The sequence below is a fragment of the Maylandia zebra genome, unplaced genomic scaffold, assembly GCF_041146795.1.
Source record: "Maylandia zebra isolate NMK-2024a unplaced genomic scaffold, Mzebra_GT3a scaffold03, whole genome shotgun sequence".
NCBI lineage: Eukaryota > Metazoa > Chordata > Actinopteri > Cichliformes > Cichlidae > Maylandia > Maylandia zebra.
In genome coordinates this window covers 3828215-3852448 of record NW_027490033.1, presented here as the reverse complement: position 1 = coordinate 3852448, position 24234 = coordinate 3828215, and the positions used below count along the sequence as shown (strand labels likewise).

Sequence of the window (24234 nt, the reverse complement as noted above, 5' to 3'; positions counted from 1 at the left end):
GAGGTGGAAATTCCCATAGAAGCAGGGGAGGAGTCCCCAGCCACAAGCTCACCTCAGGTCAGCTTTCTTGACCTTGAAGAGCCAGGAAGAACTGGAGGTGATGAAAGTGAATCTTCTGGGAAGGATAGTGAGATTTCAGTGCCCCTCATTTCACCTGTTGGTGAATCTCAGCTGCTTGACATTGAAGGTACACAAGATGTTCCTGAAACTGATGACATAGCTAATTTAACCCACATAAAAGAGCCATCAGAGGGGTTAGATGAGGCTGTCAGATGTTCGAACAGGCAGCGAAGTCGACCAAAGAGACTCCATTATACTGAACTTGGAAACCCTTTAATAGAGGTGGTTCAGTCACTTTTTCACGGTCTGGGTGCTGCTATAATAAGGTCAATGGATGCTGCAGAACCGTTATGGTACCATCAAACCACCATCCCTCCTGTCGACCCAGTAACAACACAGCCGCAGAGAAGGTGCACGGGGACGTGCCACCCTTCAGTGGGGGAGGGTGTAACCCTGGAGAGTTACTAAGGGTTTTAGTGTGTTATGAGTGATGTTAGTATTTTGAGTTCACTGTTAAGTTTTATTAAGTTAAATTATTTTGTTGAGAATTAATAAAATAGAAGATGTCTATAATGTCCTGATGGTCCTTGAAGTATACAGGGGGAAGTACCGCCTCCTGCCGTTCACTGCGTAGCAGTTACGGATATCAGGAGAGAGGGAGAGGAAGAAAAGTCCGTTTTTTCCAAGTGAAAAGCGTAGTTGTTTTTATTCAGTCGGATTGTATGGTGGAAATAAACTATCTGGAAATTGTTGTTAACCAGAAAGGAGTTTGTTACTGCTCGGATTCTTCTGGGTGAGTTAATTTGTTGTGAACAAGAATATTGTGAGTTTAAGCCACTAACGATGACATGCTAGCGGCTATCGCGGCTATTGCTATTAGCCATGTGGCTGTACATGTGTGATTGTGAGGATTATACTGTATGTTAGAGTTTGTTAGCTTCCTATGACGATGCATTTAAAGATTGTAAGTCATATGTATGCTGTAGATGTTGATATGTTCCTATATCAATCCTTAATTGTGTTCATTGTGAGGTGAATACAGTTTAAAGAAAATGGGGTTATGTTTCTTTGTAGTTGTGCTACAACGCTTCACCATCGCCATTTTGAAGCTCCAGGAGAGTCCATTTTATTGGTTACTTTGGTAAGAAGTTATCATTGTCTATGTTTTGGAATATTCTGTCGTTCTTTCTGTATACTGGAAAGGTAAAATGCAAATTTGTTAGTATGTATGAACGAAACATAAGAAAGGATATATGTATAAATGACTGAATATAGATTTTTGAATGTTATTCTGACTGTGTTATACAGGTCAGGTTTTTTACTTGGGAGTACAGTTCAGTGATGATCCAGTCCAAAGATGGCGAGCCACCCTTCCAGGATCCTTGAGATGATTGCTCTAGGAAGAGAACTAAATTCTTTGGACGAACTGTGAACTGTACAAACTCTACTTAAGTGGTAGGATAGATTTGCACCTCATTCCTCCTTTGCACACCCTGCAAGGAGAATCCTCATTGCTGGACTCACACTTAAGGGTGTCGGCTGACACGAGAGAGAGACTGAGTCAAATCCCCCCGGGGTTGTGTGTGTTTTGTTTATTATTTTCCATGACTTGGGCCCAATTTTTCCTTTCATGTACTGTTATTGTTTTCATTGTATGTATGTAAGATTCTTTAATTGTGAATACAAATTGATCAAACCAAGTTCTCAGAGCGTTTCATTAGTCATCCACTGCTCCAGTAGTCGAACCTCAGCTATTGGCCCAACACACAGGTGACCATTTAAATCTGTATCCCAAGTGTTGAAAGGGGTGTTACAATCGCAAATAATACATTTATACCATTGTATGAGCTACACTTCTTGTAAAAACTGATTGAAAAAAGCTCCTGTCGTGACCTTCCTTCTGTGAGGACACACACACACACACACAGAGAGAGAGAGAGGGGGAGATCATTAGGATTGGAGGCGTTTTTGGATTTTCACTTATTGTTGGCTTTACAGTCACATAAAATTCAGTCCAATTTTTTTGCCTTTGCTTCAATTAAGGTGTTTCTTTAAATCTACAGCAGCTTCCTTTTCAAAAAGTTTACAGACATAGTAAGGAAGTAGCTAGGGAACTCAGTAAGTATGAGCAACAACAGCTTAGGGACTGTTTCTACAATAAAGAGGAATTCATCATCATCCGCAGTTCATCAAAAAAAAAAAAAAAGTGCCATTAAAAACAATTCAGCAGATCCTCAAAGTATGGATACAATCTGTTTTCAGCTGTAGAGGTACGCTTCATGTACTTATCAACATGCAGTTTAGAGGCTTGCATTAGAGTGCTTTGGTACTTGGGCCTCTTTTATTTAGCACGGTTATACCATTGTGTATTTAGCTATATAAATATGCTCAAGAGTCTATTGTATGTTTGTCATGCAATTAAAAATTCAAAAATATAATTTTTAAATCAGTAACTTTGCAAATTTAGCGCGGACCCTCACCCCTCCCTCCGGCTCCCACGGCCCCGCTGTCACCGTAAGACTCATACTCTTCCCCCACGTATGCTGCTATTTCCCCGCGCCCCAATAATTCTTGTCCTTTTTTCTGTTGCAGCCTCCCACAGTCCCGTTTTCGGCGTTCCTGCGCGACTCATCTCCCGGTCCCTTGGTTTCTCGAGTTTCACGCGTGTTTTCCTTCTACCCTCCCGGGACACCTTCAGTTAAAATAAAGTTTATTTTCTCGTACTCCTGTGTGTGTGTTGGCTCTGCTTCTGGGTCCAGCTTGTGCGCTGAACTTCGGTTCATGACACTAATAGTTTTAATTTTTGAATTTTTAATTGCATGACAAACATACAATAGACTCTTGAGCATATTTATATAGCTAAATACACAATGGTATAACCGTGCTAAATAAAAGAGGCCCAAGTACCAAAGCACTCTAATGCAAGCCTCTAAACTGCATGTTGATAAGTACATGAAGCGTACCTCTACAGCTGAAAACAGATTGTATCCATACTTTGAGGATCTGCTGAATTGTTTTTAATGGCACTTTTTTTTTTTTTTTGATGAACTGCGGATGATGATGAATTCCTCTTTATTGTAGAAACAGTCCCTAAGCTGTTGTTGCTCATACTTACTGAGTTCCCTAGCTACTTCCTTACTATGTCAGTAAACTTTTTGAAAAGGAAGCTGCTGTAGATTTAAAGAAACACCTTAATTGAAGCAAAGGCAAAAAAATTGGACTGAATTTTATGTGACTGTAAAGCCAACAATAAGTGAAAATCCAAAAACGCCTCCAATCCTAATGATCTCCCCCTCTCTCTCTCTCTGTGTGTGTGTGTGTGTGTCCTCACAGAAGGAAGGTCACGACAGGAGCTTTTTTTCAATCAGTTTTTTACAAGAAGTGTAGCTCATACAATGGTATAAATGTATTATTTGCGATACTTTATAAATATGAACCTCTAAAGATTTTGAGTTCGTGCACATTGTGAATCAAGAATCTAAATATTTGTATCACAATGATTTCTATAAAAGCATTTTGTTTATGGGGATAATGTGACAAATCTTTTGTGACCCTATTAATGATCAATGGTGATTAAAGAGGAACCCTGGCTCTGGACATTTTCATGACAAGTGACAGCGCAGACAACTACTAACGAGAGAACATGTTTTATCATCATAAACACGGTGATAAGACGCATCGTTAAAGCGTCACTTCAGTAATGTTGACTCATGTTTTTAATAATGACTTTAAAACACTAAACTCTAATTTCTGTGGTTATTTTAAGTTTACAGAATATAACATGTGGTAAGACGACGAGTTTTACTTCTCATGTTATGTGTATCTATTTATCATGTATGCTACTTTGCTCTGTGGACTGTAAAATGTTTCATTGTGTTCATGAAATAAACCAGACTTTCACTGTCTGCATCTTTTACTGTTTTTCTGCTTTTGTTCACTCCAAGTTTGACAAAACCTACAGATATCCAGAGTTAACTCACTAACAATGGGGAGCAGTCTCAGTGTATTTAGCTGCTTTTTCCCTGAACACAACCAACCGAGAGAAACGCCTGTAGGCCTCACTTTGGTCATTTTGAACGCTGAAGGAGATTTGTTCAATAGACACCTTATACTAGTGTTTCCTGCACTTAATCCATCACTACTATGTTCTATATAAATCCAGATTCCTTTTATAGTTTGCAGTGAAATTTGTTAAACCGTTGCTTAATGGGACAGAAGTACAAGTCGCTCTTTACTAACACATTTGTAGATGAGTTTAATGCTGAACAACACAGCTAGCAGTCTCACACACTCTTTAGGTTATTCAAGTTTTGTGTGTGTAATGGTTTAGTCTATCAAACCTTACCCTTTTCTCCTCAGTATCACAACAGTATGACTCCCAAAGTACGGCTCAGTAAACAACCTATGATTCTAAAGCCAGAACAGAAAGATACAGTTGGAAGATGAATGATTGCGTTTTTATGATGTGTAGTAAAACGACCCCCTCTTCTTCTTCTCTGTGTTGTTCTTGTGTGTGTGTGTGTGTGTGTGTGTGTGTGTGTGTGTGTGTGTGTGTGTGTGTGTGTGTGTGCCTTAGAAGTCAAATAATACATTAGCCATACTTAAAAAAACATCTGAATTTCATTTAGAACTGAGATTCTAAGTTGTAAGGAGGAATCTTATGCACAGCCAGAAACATGTTTCCCCACTTTCACAATGCTGAGGTGCCAAATCCACAACCCCAAACAAATGGTTTATTACACGCAGGTGTGAAGGGCAAGCTTTACTTACACAGCCTCACACACAGTAGATTTTTAAAGTTTTTTTTGGGTACAGTGGTTTAGCCACAGATGCAACATCCACTTTTGATAAAGATCACTCCACCTGTTTATTTCTTAAGAAATTAAGCATCTTTATTAAGCTCTTATTTATACATGTCTACACATTAATAGACACCGTGTGCTCTGAGACATTATAGTCTTCTACTTCTGCTTCCATCGGTTTGCATTTTAAACTCCCAGCCTTTCAGGTTGTTATGAACGGCTTATATTTCTAACATTTTGTGATGTAAAAGTGAACCATGTTTTTTTTTTTTTTTTTTTTTTAATTTTCTGTTTGATGGAAGGACTTAAGACACGAGTTATTTAAACAATTCTAAATGACTGTGTGATGGCCATAGTACTTTATGTGGGCCAAATGTGTTAAGGATAATGTTTATCAATGTAAAATTGCAAAGAACCTTTGAATAGATTATAACATTTTGTAAACAGATACCTCAGAAGCTGTACTGGTAGATCTATGTATGTAAGGTAAAACTTTCCACAGTACTTCCACTTAAGTAACTAAACACATAAAGTCACCCTTACCAATAATCCACTGCTCCTTGAAAAAAAGTAGCACAAACAGACAACTGACTGAGCAATGATAAGTAGAGCTACCCGAGGCCGAGACTCAAGCAGAAGAAAATTAAAAGTTGTTGTTTTTGTGGCTCGAAAAATTAAAGAAAGTATGTTTAATAATTCAACAAGACCCGCACCTTCAACACATGTACATTCAAATTTTGGAACAGGCTCAACATTGCTGCTGTTCAATAGTTTTTATCCGTTTGAAAAAGTCATTTTACGGCTTTAATGTTTCCAGCTGATAAGGAGAATGAGTGCGTTTCAAATGTGCGTCCAAAGGCTTTAAACATCTGCTTTGTCTGTAACGACAGTATCAAACTACAGAGCATTGTTTTTACTAAAATTCAACATTTTCCGATGAAAATTTGGCTACTTTTTTTTTCTTTACTGTAACACGCACCTCAATGCCATTTTTAGGATATTCTTGGTGATCACATTTTTTTCATATTTAGGCTTTTGGCACTGAGGGTATCTAATACGCATGTTGTCACTGTGTTTGTACTACCAGCTGTGAGGGCTCTGCTTTTGCTTTGAGCAGTCTGTTTTTATTTTGTCTCGTGAGTGTGTGTGTTTTTCAAACGAGATCCTCGTCAGTTTGATTTTGTTACCACAAACTTTGTGTGAAGTTCACAACAGAGGTAAAGAGATTTAAACACCCCAGTTTAAGGAGGCAGGCAGGGGTTGGACCACCTGCACAGGGCTGGTGAAGCAGAGAGTGTCGGGGGGAGATGTGCAACAGAAGCAGAGGGAACATTTTACAAGATGATAAATGGCAGATTTAGATGATTAAGGATTTGTTGACAAGATTAAAAGACACGTCCGTCAGAGTTCAACAACATTACAGTTTGATTAAATAAAAAAGTTTTTAGACTACACAAGGTTCATTTTCTCCTCTGATAGTAATCATATTAAACATGTCAAGAAAGAAAGAGTATAAAGAAAAATAGTAAATGTGTGTGTCTAATTAAACTCTTCCTGTGAGCCTTACATCATCCTTTAATATGTTTGGTGTTACAAACTTGAAGAAGCACGGAAAAGATCATCAGACATTAATCTAATCAGTTTTCAGCCTTCATTCGTATTGAAAAGTTGAAATCTTCCCTGCTAGACCCAAGTGCAGCGTTTAACACCGTCGGCCAGAACATTTTATTATAGCTATTATTAAATGGAGAGTCCTCTTCACACACTGAGGTTAATTATGAAGCTCCACAGGCTTCTGTGCAAAGACCAGTTCTGTTTACATTATACGTGCTTTAGAAGACATAGCATACCACAGGTCAGCTCAGCAACATTTTGACTTTGGCTTGTTTTTTCTGGTTAATGTTAATTATGTAATTTAGAATTAAAGTTTAGTGTTTTTAGCATTTAGGATGGCCGTGGCGAGTAACTCAAGTGCTGTAAACATTTCATGAAACCTCATCAAAAGTTATCTGAGTTGGAAGGGTGGCTGTTAATAAGCCATTCTTAAGGAAGGGGAACAGAGAAAAATAAGGCTGAGGTGTGCCAAATTACACAAGAAATTGGCTGGAAAAAGAAATCAGCTGTAATATGTCTTATGGAGTAATGAATCCAAATTTGAAATATGCATGGAAGAGGTCCGAAGAGAGATACAACAGTGAATGTCTATAGCCGTCTTTAACACAGCATGGATACTCTACCGTGCTTTGAGGCTGGATTTCAGCCAGTGTTGTTGGAGCTCTTATCCAAATTAATCAAATTATGAATGTAGAAAAGTTCCACCAGATTTTGATCGACCATGTAATACCACGTAGTGTCTGATTGGCTTCAACTTCATTTTTCAGTACGACAATGATCGCAAACATACTGCCAATGTAGTCAAAGTATGCCTGGATGAAACAACGCATCAGTCATGGATTGATCTCTCCAGGGTTCGAACCTCAAGATAATCGAAGCAGTGTGGGATCATCTTGACAGAAAACAAAACAAAAGGCAGCCAGCATCCAAAGAAGAGTCTCGGATGTCTTTCAAGAAGCCTGCAGAACTAAGAAATTACAAGAAAGCTTACCTATTAGAGTTTAAGCTGTGTTGAAGAATGAAAGGCAGCTTTAACTGGACAAAAGGGGGAAAAAAATCCCACATTGACAGCTAACTCAAGAGACAAAAAGCATTAGAACTCAAGTCATTACCTTACTTAAGGATAAATAAGTTAATTAATTACATTAATGCATAAGCAGAAAATAACCTACAGTAACTGCTTTGCGATATGGAAGTGCAAAAGACAACTGAAAGGGAGGATAGTTTCTATATATGTGGTTTCTATTAAGGGACAGAGGAACGATAAGAAATCAAGGACAAGGAGTGTGGTGTAGATAAGTGAGGAAATCCGATCATTACTACAAATTTAGTTGAAATTTAAATATTTTAACTATGGTGCCTCCTGTGAGGGCTGTCTGTTTTCCACATTCTGCAACGGTAAAATACGACTTAGAGGCGGATATTTGTTTTACTTTATGGGCAACAGTTGTTGACAAAACTCGCCTCATGGTTGACTCTGAGAAAAAAACTCTTTCCCACAGAGGGGAATAAACTTATTCGAATATGAGCTTTTTTCCACTAAGACTTGTTTTATGGGGAGATGTACGAAATTATTTACCGGGTTACAAGCAATGATAATATCGGATGTTGACTCCTCAGCGTCATTTTCTATCTATTGAGAAATCCCATTGTAAAAGTAATGAAGAAAAAAACTATTCTGCCGTCTCACTCCTCCTTGACCCGCAGTGTGTGTGTGTGTGTGTGTGTGTGTGTGTGTGTGTGTGTGTGTGTGTGTGTGTGTGTGTGTGTGTGTGTGTGTGTGATCGGCGGCGTTGTTTGAACGGAATGCTGACATAATATTCACGGATTCTTCCTCGCGATTGGTAGAACTGTCACAGATATCGACTCCCCTCCCGTTTCTTCTCTCATTTTATCCTAGTCTAGCGAAGCATCTGTTTTTCGCATCTTTCTCTTGACAATACCAATAGTTAGAGAGGTTTTTTTTTTTTTTTATTGCCTTCTTGCGAACGCCGTCTGTTTTCCACATTCTGCAACGGTAAAATATGACTTTGAGACGGATATTTGTTTTACCAAATGGACAATTACTGTTGACAAAACTCGCCTCATGGTTGACTCTTTCCCACAGAGGGGGGTGCTTTAATAAACTTATTCGAATATGAGCTTTTTTCCCCGCTAAGACTTGTTTTATGGGGAGATGTAAGAAACCGGGTTACAAGCAATGATAATATCGGATGTTGACTCCTCAGCGTCATCATTTTCTATCTATTGAGAAAACGTATTGTTAAAGTATTGAAGAAAAAAACTCCTCCTTGGCCCGCGGGGTGTGTGTGTGTGTGTGTGTGTGTGTGTGTGTGTGTGTGTGTGTGTGTGTGTGTGTGTGCGTGTGGGTGTGTGTGTGTGAAACAAGATCGCCTGTCGCTGGTTTGTTTTTCAGTCTCTCAAAAGGAAAAGTAGTTTTTTACACATAGGCAGCCTGTAGGTTACAAGCGGATAGAAAGTTCTTCTTTTCATCACAAGCTATGGTGTATCTTAAAGGTTTTTTTTACAGCGTCTGTATTATAGGAAAATAAAATACTATTGAAATCTCTACAGGAAGTCACTCTTTATTCCCATTACAAACGCCGGTGCAGCTTAAGAAAGTAAAATTACATCCGCTCTGTCTCTCTATACATCACAGAATCATCTGCTGCATCACCGCTGTGCTTAGGGAACATGACGCAACAGGTCTGAAAATGACTAGACACTTCCGGAGTATTTCCGGTAGGGTTATAAGGTCCGGATCGAGATTGAATATGTCATATTCAAAGCCTTCTTCTTTGGGAGAGCAGATCTCATCGGACACAGGAACGCTGCAGAAGGAAAGAATCCATCTTGTGTGTGTGACTTAGGAATTGTGACGGACTCCTCCTCTCTGGTTTTTATTCTCCTCCCTCGCTGCAGTCCCTCCCACTAAAAACTTTTTTTCCCAACAACAGATGGCGCTCTTCCGGGGGTTCACCCCTCCTTTTTCAGGATGCGATTCGACACGGTTAGCAACAGATGGCGCGCTTCCGGGGTTCACCCCCCTTTCTCAGGATATAATTCGTCACGCGGGGGGTTTCCCACCCCCCCTTCTCCGGATACGATTCGTCACGCTCATTACACGCTTCCGGGGGGGAGGGGCGGGAGGTCAAAAGGTCGTGATTAGGGCCATCAATCACTTCGGATCAAATTTTGTCATAAGCTGTATGGGATTATCTCTCTATTCAATACTAGATTTTTGCTGGTCTGATTAAAAGGTTAAATGTAGAAGTTTTGGGATAATATATTAATACTTCCAAAACAATAAAGTTGTTGTAGAGAATCTATGTTCATTATTGTTGCTCATCATGGAAAGACAAAGACATTACACCCTCCTACTCTCTGCACACAGTGGTCTGAGGGATCTTCCAGGATCGGGGATTTTATTTATTTTGTTCTTTTTCGGTCTTACTGGTTAGTAGGTGGTGATTTTCTACCTGTTGATCTCACATTTGGAACATGATTTGCTCTGGAGCAGATTAGGTTCAAAGCATGAGTTGACCTGGCATTATGTCTTGGATTACAAAAAAATCCCACATTAAATCTTGAAGTTAACCGGATAAGACAGCGTTGTGTTTCACAGTAAAGGCCTCAGAGAGTTGTTGCTAACCAAATTCCATCTTGTATGGCCACTCAGCATCTTATGATGTTTTGTAACCTGCCACTACAAAGAAGCAGTGAAACAGTTTCTGTTTTAGCGCACATACACTGTGTGCTGAACAGTATAAGGGCAATAAAGTGATGGTACAGAAATCTGCATCTGGTCAGAAGGAAAAGCACGCACACTTGGAAGACTTGGCCAGATTTTTATAAAATTATTGGCTGACAGTGGACAGATGAAAGGATGTGGATGGTCACACCCTCGTGCAGTAAAGACGGCGTTCGGTTCATTGAATACACAAAACCAAACACACAAAAGACACAATAAGACAGCTGATCAGTTTGCTTCACTGACTCATCTTTTTTTTTTTTTTTTTGCCTGTCCCGTTTGGATCTTTAGCCATCAGAATTGTTGTCTGAAGGCCAAGAAAGATGCCAAGCGGCTTTACTTTACCAATTGGATCATCACGGTCTTGTGTTTGGGCCATTTGATTGACCTTTATTATAATTATATATTTATTTGATTTGATTTTTGGTTGTTACAGATGGGACAGACATGACTGGGGGATAGGACAGGGAGAAAGAATGAAAGAAAGAGAGGGGGAGAAAAAAAATAGAGGGGAGAAGAGACGGTGAGAAAGGGGGGAAGAAAAAAAGAAAAACAAACAAAACACCTGGATCACCTGTATGGAGATAAGAAAAAACAGAAGAGAAAACAAACAAGAAAGAGCAACATAATAAATATAGCACCATCACAATAAAACAGCTAACAGTAGATAACAGTAGATACCAAATATTAGATGTTATGTTACAGCACGCAAGATCGACAGCGCACAATGTGCTTTCAGGCAGCAGCCAAGAAAGGTGTAGTTTGTGTCTGTGCTGGCTTTCAGTTGTGCTGTTTCTCTTGCCCAGCCATGCACACACAGACACTGTGCTACACTTACACAGTGAGACAGATGCTCACAGAGACGTCCAGATACATTTTGTCCTTGCTGGAGGTCATCTTGTGTGTGTTTTTTGGCCCACTGTGGCCTCACACCGAGCTCCTGCTGTTTTTTGAACACTTTAACAGCTAACAACTTTTAGCTTCCTGTTGAACACACTTAAGTGGTCACTCACTTCCTGTGCCCTGGGCAATAAGAGACGTTTTGTGTTTTATAATTTATTGATATGTTTGATCCTTTCTGACCTGCGTTAATGAAGCAGTCATTAGAGCACCATGTCCGCTATAATAGTTCTGTAGTTTGTAGAGGTGGGAATCACCATACACCCCACGATACGATATTATCACAATACTTAACTCACGATACGATATTATTGCGATTTTTTTTTAATATATTTTTGCAATATTATGGGTATTGCAATACAATATTTTGTGATTTATCACATATTTTTTCTACTGCAGATTTTGTCCATAAAGGTAAACTTTATCATTATTCATTTTATTTTAATAATAAAGTCTCACACTCAGTCTTTCTCTCATGTCAGTCAGTTTTATTGCTGACAAAGTGAACGGTTTGTATAACAGTCTAGTAACCAACTTAACTGAACGTAACTATCTGGTACAATTATAGCTTATAATAAAATATAATTTTACATTAAATAAAAAAGTTTTAAATTTAAATAAAATAAAACATTTCTTAAATTAAAATAAGTAAACTGTCCTGTTTGTTGCTGCCCTAAAAAGTTAAACACATTTGGACAGTGAAGCAATGTCAGCATTCTTGCTCAGAAAAAGGAGCTGATCAACATGCTCTGAAGTCAGAGTGCTCCGTTTTGCTGTGACGATGTCTCCAGCGGTTGAGAAGACTCTTTCAGCCGAGACACTAGTGCCTGGGATACAAAGGTATCTTTTTGCCAGCGTGGCCAGGAAAGGATAGACTTCCTCATGGGATTTCCACCAGCTTAGTGGGTCTTCTGTGAGTGCCAGTGATGTGACCTCCTGGTATCTTTTCACCTCCTCCTCAGCTGTGGCAGATAATGATTTTGGTGGGGCTCCAACATCACCATAAGTCTGACCAAGCAAGTCTGTTAACCCACGAGACTTCCTCATCTTGGCTGGTATGAGAGGGGGTCTGGGATTTTGTTCAGTCTCGTCGGGTTTCTCATGATGTTCATGGGCTTCTGGCTCACAGATGGGCTGCTGCCTCTTTTCTTCCTGTAGAAAACCCACACACATACAGAGAGAGGGAGAAAATAAATATTTCATATCTTTTAGTATGCAGTAATATGTTAGCAAATTATAATTAATGTATTTAATTGTTAAATAGAATATTACCAATATGACAAAAATATCACCGATCTACTAATATTGTAAGTTATTTAAATTATAACACCAAAATGTTTGCTTACCTGAAGGGTTATAGCCTCAGCAACCACTCTGGCATAGGTTTCCTGTCTTTCCTCCAGTGACAGGAATGGCAGGGTTTTAAAGCGTGGGTCGAGAGCTGATGCTGTGTAGAGGGTGTTCCTCTCGACTGTGCTGGCATATCTCTTCTTAAGATCTTGACTGATACTTTGCTTGATGTTTCTGACCAGTGCTGTGTCACCAATGTTGTCTTGGGTGTCGTGCAACAGCTGTGCTAGCAGCGGTGCTACGAGAGACAGAGTAGGATTCTTTTCCTCAGACATCACAGTAGTCGCGACTTGCATTGACTTCAAGGCCCGGACAATTTCTTCAGTGTTCCCAATATCCGTCTTATTTAGAGTAAAGATATGTGCTACTCTTTCTGACTTCGGGAGACAGCAGCGCTGCACAAATTGCAGGTTGTTGTTCAAGGAAACGCTGGAGCATGTCATAAGCACTGTTCCATCTCGTGCAGACGTCGGTCTTGAGCTTGTGAGTCGGGAGCTGTAACATTTTCTGTTTTTGCTCCAGAGTGTGGTTTGCCACTGTGCTTCTATTGAAAAACCCAGTTATGCGCCGCACTCTCCCCAAGACCCTGGCTACTGCAGGCAGGTTTAAGGCTCGTTGTGATGCCAGATTGAGCGTATGGGCGAAACACTTCACATGCAGGTATCCCGCTAGCTGAGTGGCAATTGTCATATTAGAAGCATTGTCGGTGACAACCACAAGATTTTTGTCGGCAATCCCCCATTCCTGTGCTGCATTTTGCAGGAGATTTGCAATGTTCGCTCCGGTGTGACTTTCATGTAATGTTCGAGTTTGGAGAACGTAAGACAGCAGTTGCCAGTCCGCTGTGAGATAATGAGCTGTTATAGTCACATATGAATCCACAGCCCGCGAGGTCCATGCGTCGCAAGTTAATGCAACCCTTTCTGCTGTGCTCAAACTTTCCTCAACTTTACGCTTCACATCTATGTAGAGATTGGGTACGGCTGTGTCGGCGAAAAAACGTCGTGATGGTATCACATACCTGGGTTCCAGCGTCTTGATCATGTAAGAAAAGCCCTCGTTTTCCACAATGTTGTAAGGACGCAGGTCTTTGCAGATGAAGTACGTGATAGATTGTGTTATTTTCTTAGCTCGCTCTGAATTGGGAGATAGCTTTGCTAAGCTAAGAGTGTCCAGCGTTGGTTGATTTTTCAGTGGAGCTGATTCAGAGCTAGCTTTCCCGTCCGCGGTTAATGCTATATTTGGATGGTGCCGTGTAAGATGGGCCCTCATGTTCGTAGTATTCCCAGAGTACTTTATTTTCATACGACACACCTTGCAAATCCCGTGTGTCATATCCATCTCATTTGTTCCATCCTTGTTAAAAAATCCAAAGTACGTCCAGACGTTTGATTTAAACGCAGATGGCGCTTTTCTGATCTCTTTTTCTTCCTCCATCTTTGTTTGATCAATTTTCCCATGTGCTGACCTAACCTCTGCTGACCTCACTAGAGAAAAAGCTCAACCGCACCATCTGGTGGATTGGAAGTTTTTGGAACAAAATATCGATGTCTGCTGTCCCTGTATCGATACATTATTGGCAAATAAAATATCGCGATACTACGCAGTATCGATTTTTTTCCCCACCCCTAGTAGTTTGATGCTTGAGTCGTTGCAGACTTGTTGAAACTCCCTCACCCGTCAAAGCAGCGTCTTTGTTATTCGAGTCCAGCAGATGGCAGTGTTTCACTGTCTGAAGCTTCAGCTGGATTATCCGTTTGCTATGTTTGCCATGTTACAGTGGGGAGGAAAAATTCCCTTTTAACAGGAATATCTAGACATGAGTGATTACTGCAGTGGGGCACTATCTGTGCTATCTATAAGAAATGTTAGCAACAATAAAACTCTGAGGATCAGGGCTCCATTTCACTCCAGTGTTCAGTGGCATTTTAAAAGAGTGAATACCGACGCTGAATGTCTTTGTAAAGCAAAAGCACTTTGTTAGCCTTTACAGAGCAAAGCTATGGATCAATGTGCAGTGAAGAAAAATCGAGGTAGCCAGTCTGTCCTTTCCTAACCAATCACAGAGCTCCTTACATTGCACCATGTGGCTAATTTGCGTTTTACTGATATTGCTGGGCTGCTGTCAATCATATCATATATTACAACAGAGCATTGACCTTTAACCTGTTTAATTCATACTGAGTATTTAAAAAAAATGTATTGTCATAATAAATTCTACCTCACTGAAACACCATTTTGCATTAGCCTCTATCACCTGACTTGTCACTGATGATATCACTGAGCAGGCGAGCGGTAGCGGCGGGGGGGGGTGTAGGTGAAGCTCGTGAAGAACAAAAATTCTGTACGAGCAGATGCAGTGAGTCCAATAACCAGGGGTAACTGGAAATAAGGTGTTGTAGGTTGGCTTCCACAGTGTAAAGAGACGCTTCTCCCTCATGCTCTAACAGTTGGTAAATCAATTTAGAAGCAGAGTCGATAACGGCCTCCTGAAGCTCCCTAGGTGGGGTGACTGCCGCTGGATCCATATCTGGCTGGTCTGTACTGTCACGGCGGGTAAGGAGAGCCGTGTGAAAATAATAAATGAGGATCCAATCGCAGGCAGTAGTGGAGAAGTGAAGGTGGTTTATTGAACACAAAAATAAATATGGACAAACAGCAAATGGAGCAGGAACTAAACTAGACTGGAAACAACTAAACTACAGAGCACAAACCTGGACAAGAACGAGCAGAGGAGATGGACAGCAGGGAGAACACACGGGTGAGACATGGTGGATACACAGACGGACCAGCAACTACAATGACAGAGGACACGACTTAAATACACAGAGAAACACAGGGGAATTACACACAGGTGGTGGACACAGCTGGGAATAATCAACAAGACGAGACAGAGGTAAAACTGAACACACTCACATGAGACGCAGACCTTCACAATAAAACAGGAACAAGAAACCATCACACTAAGACGCAGACTCGACATTGAGAGAGAGACAGAAAATGACACATGGAACTACCGTCTCGCCCCTCCCGGCAGTCTGTATACTTTAAGCTCGGGTAGTTTTTACACAGGATACGGGAGGATTATTGAGAAGAACCTAAGCAAACACGTGACAAGTTTTCAACAGGAATGAATGACAGTAAAAATGTTACCTCACAGATCGTTTTTATGCCATCAGTAATGAGCTGGTTTCAGCTAGACTGGACACACTCAAATGGCAAAGAAGGTTGTGTAGCCTTTGCAGAGAAGATGAAGTGCATTCATGTAAATCAAAATGCATCTTTTAATTGAGGTAGAGGTTTGTCAGAGATATTATTCTCATAATGTACCTTTGTCCCAGCTGATTACAAAAACCTCTTGTGTACCTCTTTTCAACCACTGGGAGGCGCTACAGCTTCATTCCTTTCACACTAAGGCAGCGGTAGGGAACTCCAGGCCTCGAGGGCGTCCCTGCAGGTTTTAGACGTTCCCTACCCCTGCACTAAGGCCTTTGAAATCTTCATTAACACTGAGCTTGAAATTTCTATCAGTCGAATGCAAAGGAGTCCTGTGGTTGTAGGACAGAGGTAGGGAACGTTAATCTGCCATCATTTAGATTATATGACAACAACCTTCAAATCTGAAGTCTCAGAAATCTGCTTCATGTACAAGTTCCTCCAATAATCAGGGCTAATATCACCAAATTGTACATAAACAGACTTTTACATGTTAAATATTTCTCAAATATGGGGAAAAAAACAATATAAAATACTATATTATTAACAAAATATCTTAAGATACAGCTACAAATTGCTTGAAACATTTGCAACGAAATATATAAAACAGCTTTATTGTCAGTGAGGACAAAGTTATAGTGATGCTGTGCTGGAGTGTTCAAAAGAAGACAGAGACATGAAGTATAAATATTGTATAATATTAAATATAAGAAAGAACAAAGTTATAAAAACATTAATAATTGAAATCTGCAACAATATTCACATAAAGTGTAAAATACAGAGTTAACTGTTTAATAGGTAAAGTTTAGGTCTTGCAGTCGAACAATGATCCCAAACACAGCAGCAAATCTACAGCAGAATAGCTGAAAAGCAAGGTCCAGTCAAAGTCCAGACCTCAACCTGGGACATTCAGAGAGCTGTGCTTAAATAAATGCCCACAAACCTCAAAGAACTGAAGCAACGTTGTAATGAAGAGTGGGCCAACATTCCTCCACAACAATATGAGAGACTGATAAAGTCAAGCAGAAAACAATTACCTCACATTCGTGCTGCTAGAAGTGTTTCTAGTTATTCACAGGACTGTAGTTTGAATTTAAAGAAATGTGAAAGTGCACTGAAATTAACATAAAGTTATTGCAATTTTAAAAAAAAAATCAAGAAATCTAAGAGGAAGAAACAATGTAAACCACACAATTTTTTTCCTTATATTCTCCACACGGCAATGCACATAACAGACATAAAATATTTGCATTTATCAATAAAAATATACAATTTTTCCATAGTCATAGCCAGGCCCGATTACTGCCAAACCTGTGCTGAATCAGTCACTTAAATAGGACCTGTCTGACAAAGTAGAGTAGACCAAAAGATCCTCAAAAACTACACATCATGGCGCAATCCAAGGAAATTCAGAAGCAAATAAGAAACAAAGTAATTGAGATCTCTCAGTCTGGAGATGCAACGTCAAGATGAACAGAATCCAGTTTCTGGGATCCTGAAGGAGAATGTCTGGCCATCTGTTCACGACCACAAGCTGAAGTGCACTTGATCCAAAGCACACCAACAAGTCCACCTCTAAGCAGCTTAAGTAAAACAAAATAAAGACTTTGGAATGGCTTAGCCAAAGTTCATACGTGAATCTGATTGAGGTGCTGTGACCTTGGAAAGGTGGTCCATACTCAAAAACCCTCCAGTGTGGCTGAATTACAACAATTTTGCAAAGATGAGTGGGCAGAAATTCTTCCACCACCTCGTAAAGGACTCATTGCCAGTTATCCCAAACGCTTTATTGCAGATGTTTCTACTCAGGGTGGCCCAACCAGTTATTAGGTTTAGGGGGCAATCACTTTTTCCACACAGGGCCATAATAATGGCCGCCTTAATAATAAATGCCTTGATTTAGGAACTACTTTTAATGTTTACTTGTGCTATTTTGCAAAAAATAAAATCTCTGCAAAAACATCAAAACTGCTGAGAAAATGCATACTACCACAATGCATTGTTATTGCATCTCAGTTTCTCACCATCACTGATAATCTGACGTCTGCTGGACCTCAGGAATCGTCTCCATCACCTCTCTGTGAGGAGCAGAGAGCACTCGTGCTGCACATCCCACCTGTGTGCTGTGTTTACGTGAACCTGAGAGCACAGCTGTAGTGGTGACAGTGAATGTAGCGTTGGTGTTGGACACACTGACAGTGTTGTACTGTGAGAAGCTGAGGTCTTGTTGTGAGACACTGAGTGTTACAGTGGGAGCAGGTCGACCAGTGGCTGAACAGGAAACAACCCACTCTTCAGTAGAGTTTGACTCGCTGACATCAACAGCAGGTTCATGCAGCTCTGTGAAGGATCAGGAGATATAAAATAAGGAGTATATTGTTAAAGATACATTGACTTCTAACACATGTAACGCATTAAGGTAAAATTTCTTACCATAAGGATGTGTTACACGATTTATAAACCCCAGTTTGTTAATTATTTGTTCATTATTCATAACTATATACTTAATTTTTTAAAAATTAAGTGTTTTTGGTCAAATGGAATTTCTTTTTGGGTAATTTTAGCCCTCTGCCAAAATGTTTTAACCTTTCTGTCTCTAACAGTAAAACATCGTTCCTTTATCTTCTGTGTCTGGTGTGTTGGTCAGGATTAGCTAGCTTGGCAAAAAGTTCACATTAAACAATTAAAGTGTGTTACTGTGAGGTGTGTGTTCGTACTACGAGTCACAGCTCGAGTTTTCTTGCGGGTGAAGGTTTTTCACCTCGCTGTCATTCTTGCATAAAAGTGTTTGACCCCTTCAGAAAAAAAAAACGAAATTTGGGATTATTTTTTGTTTTGTTCATTGTGTGTATTTGTTTCTACTTTTTACTTTTTCTTTTACTGTGTACAGCACTTTGGTCAACCTGTGTTGTTTTTAGACATGGTTATTGATTGATTGATTGATTGATTGATTGATATGTCTTTGATTAAAATACAGCCTACTCCACATCCTCCAAGTTACAGAGAAGAGGAACCATCTGGGGTGAACTTGTGCACTTGGTATTGGCTGTCATGGTCCCTGTGCCTCTCCGGCTCGCTCATGTTGGCCACAGGTTTGTTTTGTTTTCTCTCCTGCTTCCCTGGGTGGAGCTCATTGTGGGCTCTCACCCTTGGCCCACGCATCTGCGGTGATTTCTACACCTGTTGCTGATCAGGCGGCGTCCCCCTTGCCTATTTAACGCTGCGGCACGGAGTATTCGGCACTGGAATGTTGAACCTCCCATGTTCGTGCTCTCAGCTCTCCTAAGACAAACTCTCTCAGTGTTGTTTGGCGTATTGATCTAATTGGACTCTTTGTGTTTAGATCTCCCCGGAACTGGTGGCAGACCCTGACCTGTGATCCCTGTGTGTGTCAACATAAGTGGAAATTGGAGCGAGAGTGGCTGTGGAGAAGCGAGTGTGCGTAAGAAGAGGAGTGGCGGAGTTTGGGCCGAGTGGAGAGCGAGTGTGGATTCCTTCCCCTGGAGCCCTGAAGCCCTGCCCCATTCACTGTATATACACATCACTGTGGTTTCCATCTGTGTTAATAAATTGTCAACCCTTTGCTTGCCAGAACGCTTCCTGCGTCTGAATCCATCTGTTAGCCCTGACATTGGATACCTGGAAATCAGTGACGGGACCATTAATGCTTAAACTTGTACACAGGTTTGAGAGCAACCACCCAAAAGCTTCTGCTAATAAACACTAGTCTGTGTTTGTGATGCAAATGTTTCTGGCTGTGTTAACAAACATTTAGTAAGGTGAGTGAGGAATATTAATACTTATTATTAGATCATTAGCAGACTGTAGAACTTGACTGCACGCCAAGGTGGCAGTTCAGCCATTTGATTCATGTTGCAGCAGCTCATGAGTGAATGAACATCGTGTAATAAAAGTACTTCTAGAAGTACATTTTTGCAAAAACGTACATTGTGGAGGAATGTAGGGAAGACACGAGGGAGCCCAATATTTTACTCAAACATTAATCGCTGCATCACACAACTGAACATTCAAAGCGCCAAAACCTAACCCTCTCACTTCCCGTTACACTGGGTACGAGTGGAGCTACCTGGTGGTATGTACTTACATTTATTTAAATTTACTTGAGTAGGGTAGAGTCATGCTAATGACCTAATAATTTTATTCAGGTGTGTTGCAGCAGAGATACATTTAAAAGCTTCAGGACGCTGGCTCTCAAGGCCTGGAGTTTGACACCCCTGCTTTACACAAAGATGGGTTAAATCACAGTGCAAAGAATGAATGAATAAATGAAATATAAAAAATAAATAATTATTAAATAGTCTTACACATCAATGTCATTGGTTGACTTTTGAAGTATTTGAATCCTTATTTGGTTCCCTGAGTGAGAGAAGGATTAAAACACTTTAAAATCAGTACTGAAAATATGTGCAGACATTACTAGATAGATTTAGGGTTAGAATCAATAAATCACTATCATGTTAATAAGATAAGACACATTACAAAACAACATACTAGAAAGTGAAAAGGTAACTTTTCTTCAAGCAGCATAGTGGAGCAACAGAAAAAGACAAACCCCAACACCAGCACTGCTGCAGCTATTACAGTGATTGAGGGAAAATCTGTGAAAAAAACAGAAGAACGTGACGCTGACCAACAATAATACATCACTCATGAAGTACTGAAGTCATTGTTATTAGATCCCAGTCAAATTTACCCAAGTATCATCCGTCTCTAGTCTAGTCTGTGGTATACAGAAAGAGTTTCTCACCACCAACAGATGTTTTTTGGACCTCAGGAATCGTCTCCATCACCTCTCTGTGAGGAGCAGAGAGCACTCGTGCTGCACATCCCACCTGTGTGCTGTGTTTACGTGAACCTGAGAGCACAGCTGTAGTGGTGACAGTGAATGTAGCGTTGGTGTTGGACACACTGACAGTGTTGTACTGTGAGAAGTTGAGGTCTTGTTGTGAGACACTGAGTGTTACAGTGGGAGCAGGTCGACCAGTGGCTGAACAGGAAACAACCCACTCTTCAGTAGAGTTTGACTCTCTGACATCAACAACAGGTTCATGCAGCTCTGTGAAGGATCAGGAAATATGTTATAAGGACCATGTTGTCAAGAATAAACCAGCTTCTGGTGCATTTAATCACATTAAGGTAAAAGTTCTTACCATAGACTTGGAGGCAGGGTCTACCTGTGAAGGAGCCTTCAGGATAAGTGTTAAACAGACAGTGATAGCATCCTTCATCCTGCTCCGTCACATTCCTGATGACTATGGAGCAGTTCTGTAGTTCAGTGTATTTAAACTTGACTTTATCGTTAAAGCCATCATTCACTCTCTGACCATAGTACTTGCTGTAGGTGGCAACATTTGTCTCCACATCACGTGAGATTTTCTGCCATGTGACCTGAACGACGTCTTTAGTGTCCAAGAGCTGACAGCTGAATTCAGCATCTTCTCCCACTGCTGCCAGCACAGTCTGCTGTGTTTGGACCACTGCTGTTAGAGCTGCATGGAGAAAAACATGCGTTAGAGATGTGGAACTGAGAGGTATTGATGGGAAGGATTAAACAATAATTCGGGTCATGGAGTAGTCTGTGTTTTAGGCTCAAACAAATTGACATGTGGGTACCACTTAAATGTGATGTAGACTATAAATATAAACCTGACACTCATTGTTTCATACTGTATGCTTCAGGTACATTTTCTATAATCTATAAAAAGTAACACAATTCAGTTAGCTACCAACTAAACAAAGAAAGTCAGATAGATGTACAGATCATGTTTATATTGGTTCTGTTGGTCCATGACCAATTCTGGAGGTCTGTACTGCATTTGAACTTTTTCAACAATTTGGAGGTCCAACCATGATTTAAGCTGGACATCAATATGGCGTTCAACATTAGAACCTTGGACTTGATGTATATTTTTTGGACATCATGTAGATATCTATGACAAGTGCAGGGAATTTAAAGGTTTAATTGAGGTCATATTTTTATTTACAAAATATCAATATTGGGGTTACAAAACAATCCCTTCAGTGGACCAAAAATGAATTATAAAACCCATCACTTCAACATAACCAATACCAGGACTGGTATTGACTGGTAACTCGTGCTACTGTAGAAATTCCCATTGATTTTCTACATTTTCCCAGAGGCCTCCCCTTCTGTGGATTACTGGTATGTTATTTATTAATTTGTGCCTCAATTATTTCAGATCAGTTATTTCACTGGGGAAGCCCTATATTGCCCACTTCCTAATTTCAGCACTGTTTGATCTTTCTCTTTAGCATGTATGTAACTTTGGTTTGTTGAGATTTTGGCATTACTTCTGTCATAAACATTCTCTCTCAGACATAACTGACTAAGATTTCTGTGGTTACCCAGAACATTTTAATAGACTTTTTGTAATCAATCAAGTCTTCAAGCCCTTCTTTTTAAAATAGTGTATAAACCGTATGTATGTGTGAAAGACTGTTAATGTTTTGATAAATTGTTTATTTTAGAACAATTGGTGAGTGTGTTTAGCCACTTCACACTACTACACTTTGCTCTAAACTACATTCCTTCTCTGAACAGTATATATGTGAATGGACTGACGGATCTTTTAATTTCAAATGTTAAATAATTGTCAGTAAACTACTTATGACCTGAACTCCGTCTCTGTCTAATGGAAATGAGTGCCTTCTTGTTTTTAACTACATTGGGGTTGTGAAACGTCTTTTACATTGTAGGCCACATACAACCCAATTTTTGTTAATTTACCAACCATACATACATAACACACAAACATGTGGTTTATCTATTGCTTTCATCGTAATATGAATAGGCATGGGGCAACCTTTAACAAAACAGCCTAAAGCTGTTTTCACACAGCTCTCAAAACAGTCTCATTAATCTGAATGATGAACAACTCAACACAGAAAGTTGATTTTGTTCTTTTTTATTAGGCTGAGTGTTCAGTGGGAGAAACGTTTTGTCACTCATTCAAACAAAATCTAAACTCTTCAGTAATTGTATCTCCCTCTAATTCTGTCTAAAGACAATCTCTTTGTCACTTCAGAGAAAAGTTCTCACATTTTAGGATCAATTTTTAATTATTACGAGTGAAGGTTCTTGTTTTCTTTTTATGTTTTCACAATAAATAACTTTGAAAAACAAAAACAACAATACGGAATAAAACTTACCTTTTGAAAAGGCCATAAAAAGAAAAAACAAACACAGAATCCCACAGTTTGACATGGTGCACGTCTCTGTGTCCCCACTGGCTATTGTACCACGTATTGAAACAACGTCGTACAATAGCCAAATTATTGAAAACTCAAATGTCCACGAAGGAAGGAAGAATCTCCCTTCCTTGTGGGACATTCCAAGGCGTGTTAGAATGATCAACTGTACCAAGTAAAGTACAAAAACTTCCCAGTGCAGAGTTTCATCAGTGTTTTAATCAGCAAACTCAATCATTTTTTTCTGCATTTTGAAAATTCAGTAAAGCTGTAGGTGTCAACATTTGTCTCCACATCTTGTAAGATTTTCTGCCATGTGACCTGAAGGATGTATTTAGTCTCCGAGAGCTGACAGCTGAATTCAGCATCTTCTCCCACTGCAACCAGCACAGTCTGCTGTGCTTGTATCACTGTTGTTAGAGCTGCACAAACAAAATAAGAGGCTTTCATAGTCCGTGTTTTATGTTTCATTTAAAAAAAAAAACAACAACTACATAACAGAATTCACTGAGGTACATACTGAACTTACAGGACAGAAACAAAGTACCAATCCTATTGCAGTAGTATATCTCCAGTAACAATACCAGCATTGGTATCAATACTATTGATAACTGCATCAATCTGCCCACCTCTAACTCGTGCTATTGTAGAAATTCCCTGTGAACTTATATATTTTCTCAGAAGCCTTCCCTCCGCGCATTACTGGTATGTTATTTATTATTTTGTGCTCCAAGTTCAGTTATTTCACTGGGGAAGCCCCGTAATGCCCACTTCTTCATTTCAGTACTGTTTGATCTTTCCCTTTAACATGTATATAACTTTGGCTTGTTGAGATTTTAGCATTACTTCTGTCACCAACATTTTAATGCTATCTTTACTCTGTTATAATCATCTCTCTGTCTCAGGCATAACTGACTGAGATTTCTTTGGAAAAGTTCTCACATTTATGACCTTTTTAGGAGCTTCTTGTTTTGTTTTGTTTTCCTGTCACAATAAATAACTTAAAAAACCAAAAATGACAATATGGAATAAAACTTACCTTTTCAAGAGGCCATTAGAAAAACTAACAAATGTATAATCCCACAGTCTGACATGTTGCACCATTTGCCATGTCTGTCCCCTCACTGGCTATTATACAATGCATAGAAACAAATTAGAGAATTTCACTTAGTCCCTTCCTTGTGGAAATTCCCAGCTGTGAAATAAACACAAAGTAAAGTAAAAAAACTTCCCAGTGCAGTAGAGTGTCATCTGTGCATTCCTTGCAGGGCTGAAATCTTTTAATCATCCATCTAAATTGTTATTTTTCTG

At 39.7% G+C, this 24234-nt stretch overlaps 1 protein-coding gene and 1 long non-coding RNA gene across 2 annotated transcripts; both read right to left on the bottom strand.

Moving 5' to 3' along the window:
* Window positions 1-17689: 17689 nt before the first annotated feature.
* Window positions 17690-20302, bottom strand: LOC143415744 (uncharacterized). Its single transcript, XR_013096171.1, has 3 exons — window positions 20206-20302; window positions 20019-20070; window positions 17690-18033 (listed from the first exon to the last, which is right to left on the bottom strand). It is a non-coding gene; the product is annotated as an uncharacterized LOC143415744 (long non-coding RNA).
* A 124-nt stretch (window positions 20303-20426) lies between these two features.
* On the bottom strand, window positions 20427-21478 carry LOC112430949 (OX-2 membrane glycoprotein-like). Its single transcript, XM_076881216.1, has 3 exons — window positions 21472-21478; window positions 20865-21203; window positions 20427-20770 (listed from the first exon to the last, which is right to left on the bottom strand). Exons 1-3 carry the CDS (start codon window positions 21476-21478, stop codon window positions 20430-20432), a joined length of 687 nt encoding a protein of 228 aa, XP_076737331.1. The 3' UTR covers window positions 20427-20429.
* Window positions 21479-24234: the final 2756 nt, after the last annotated feature.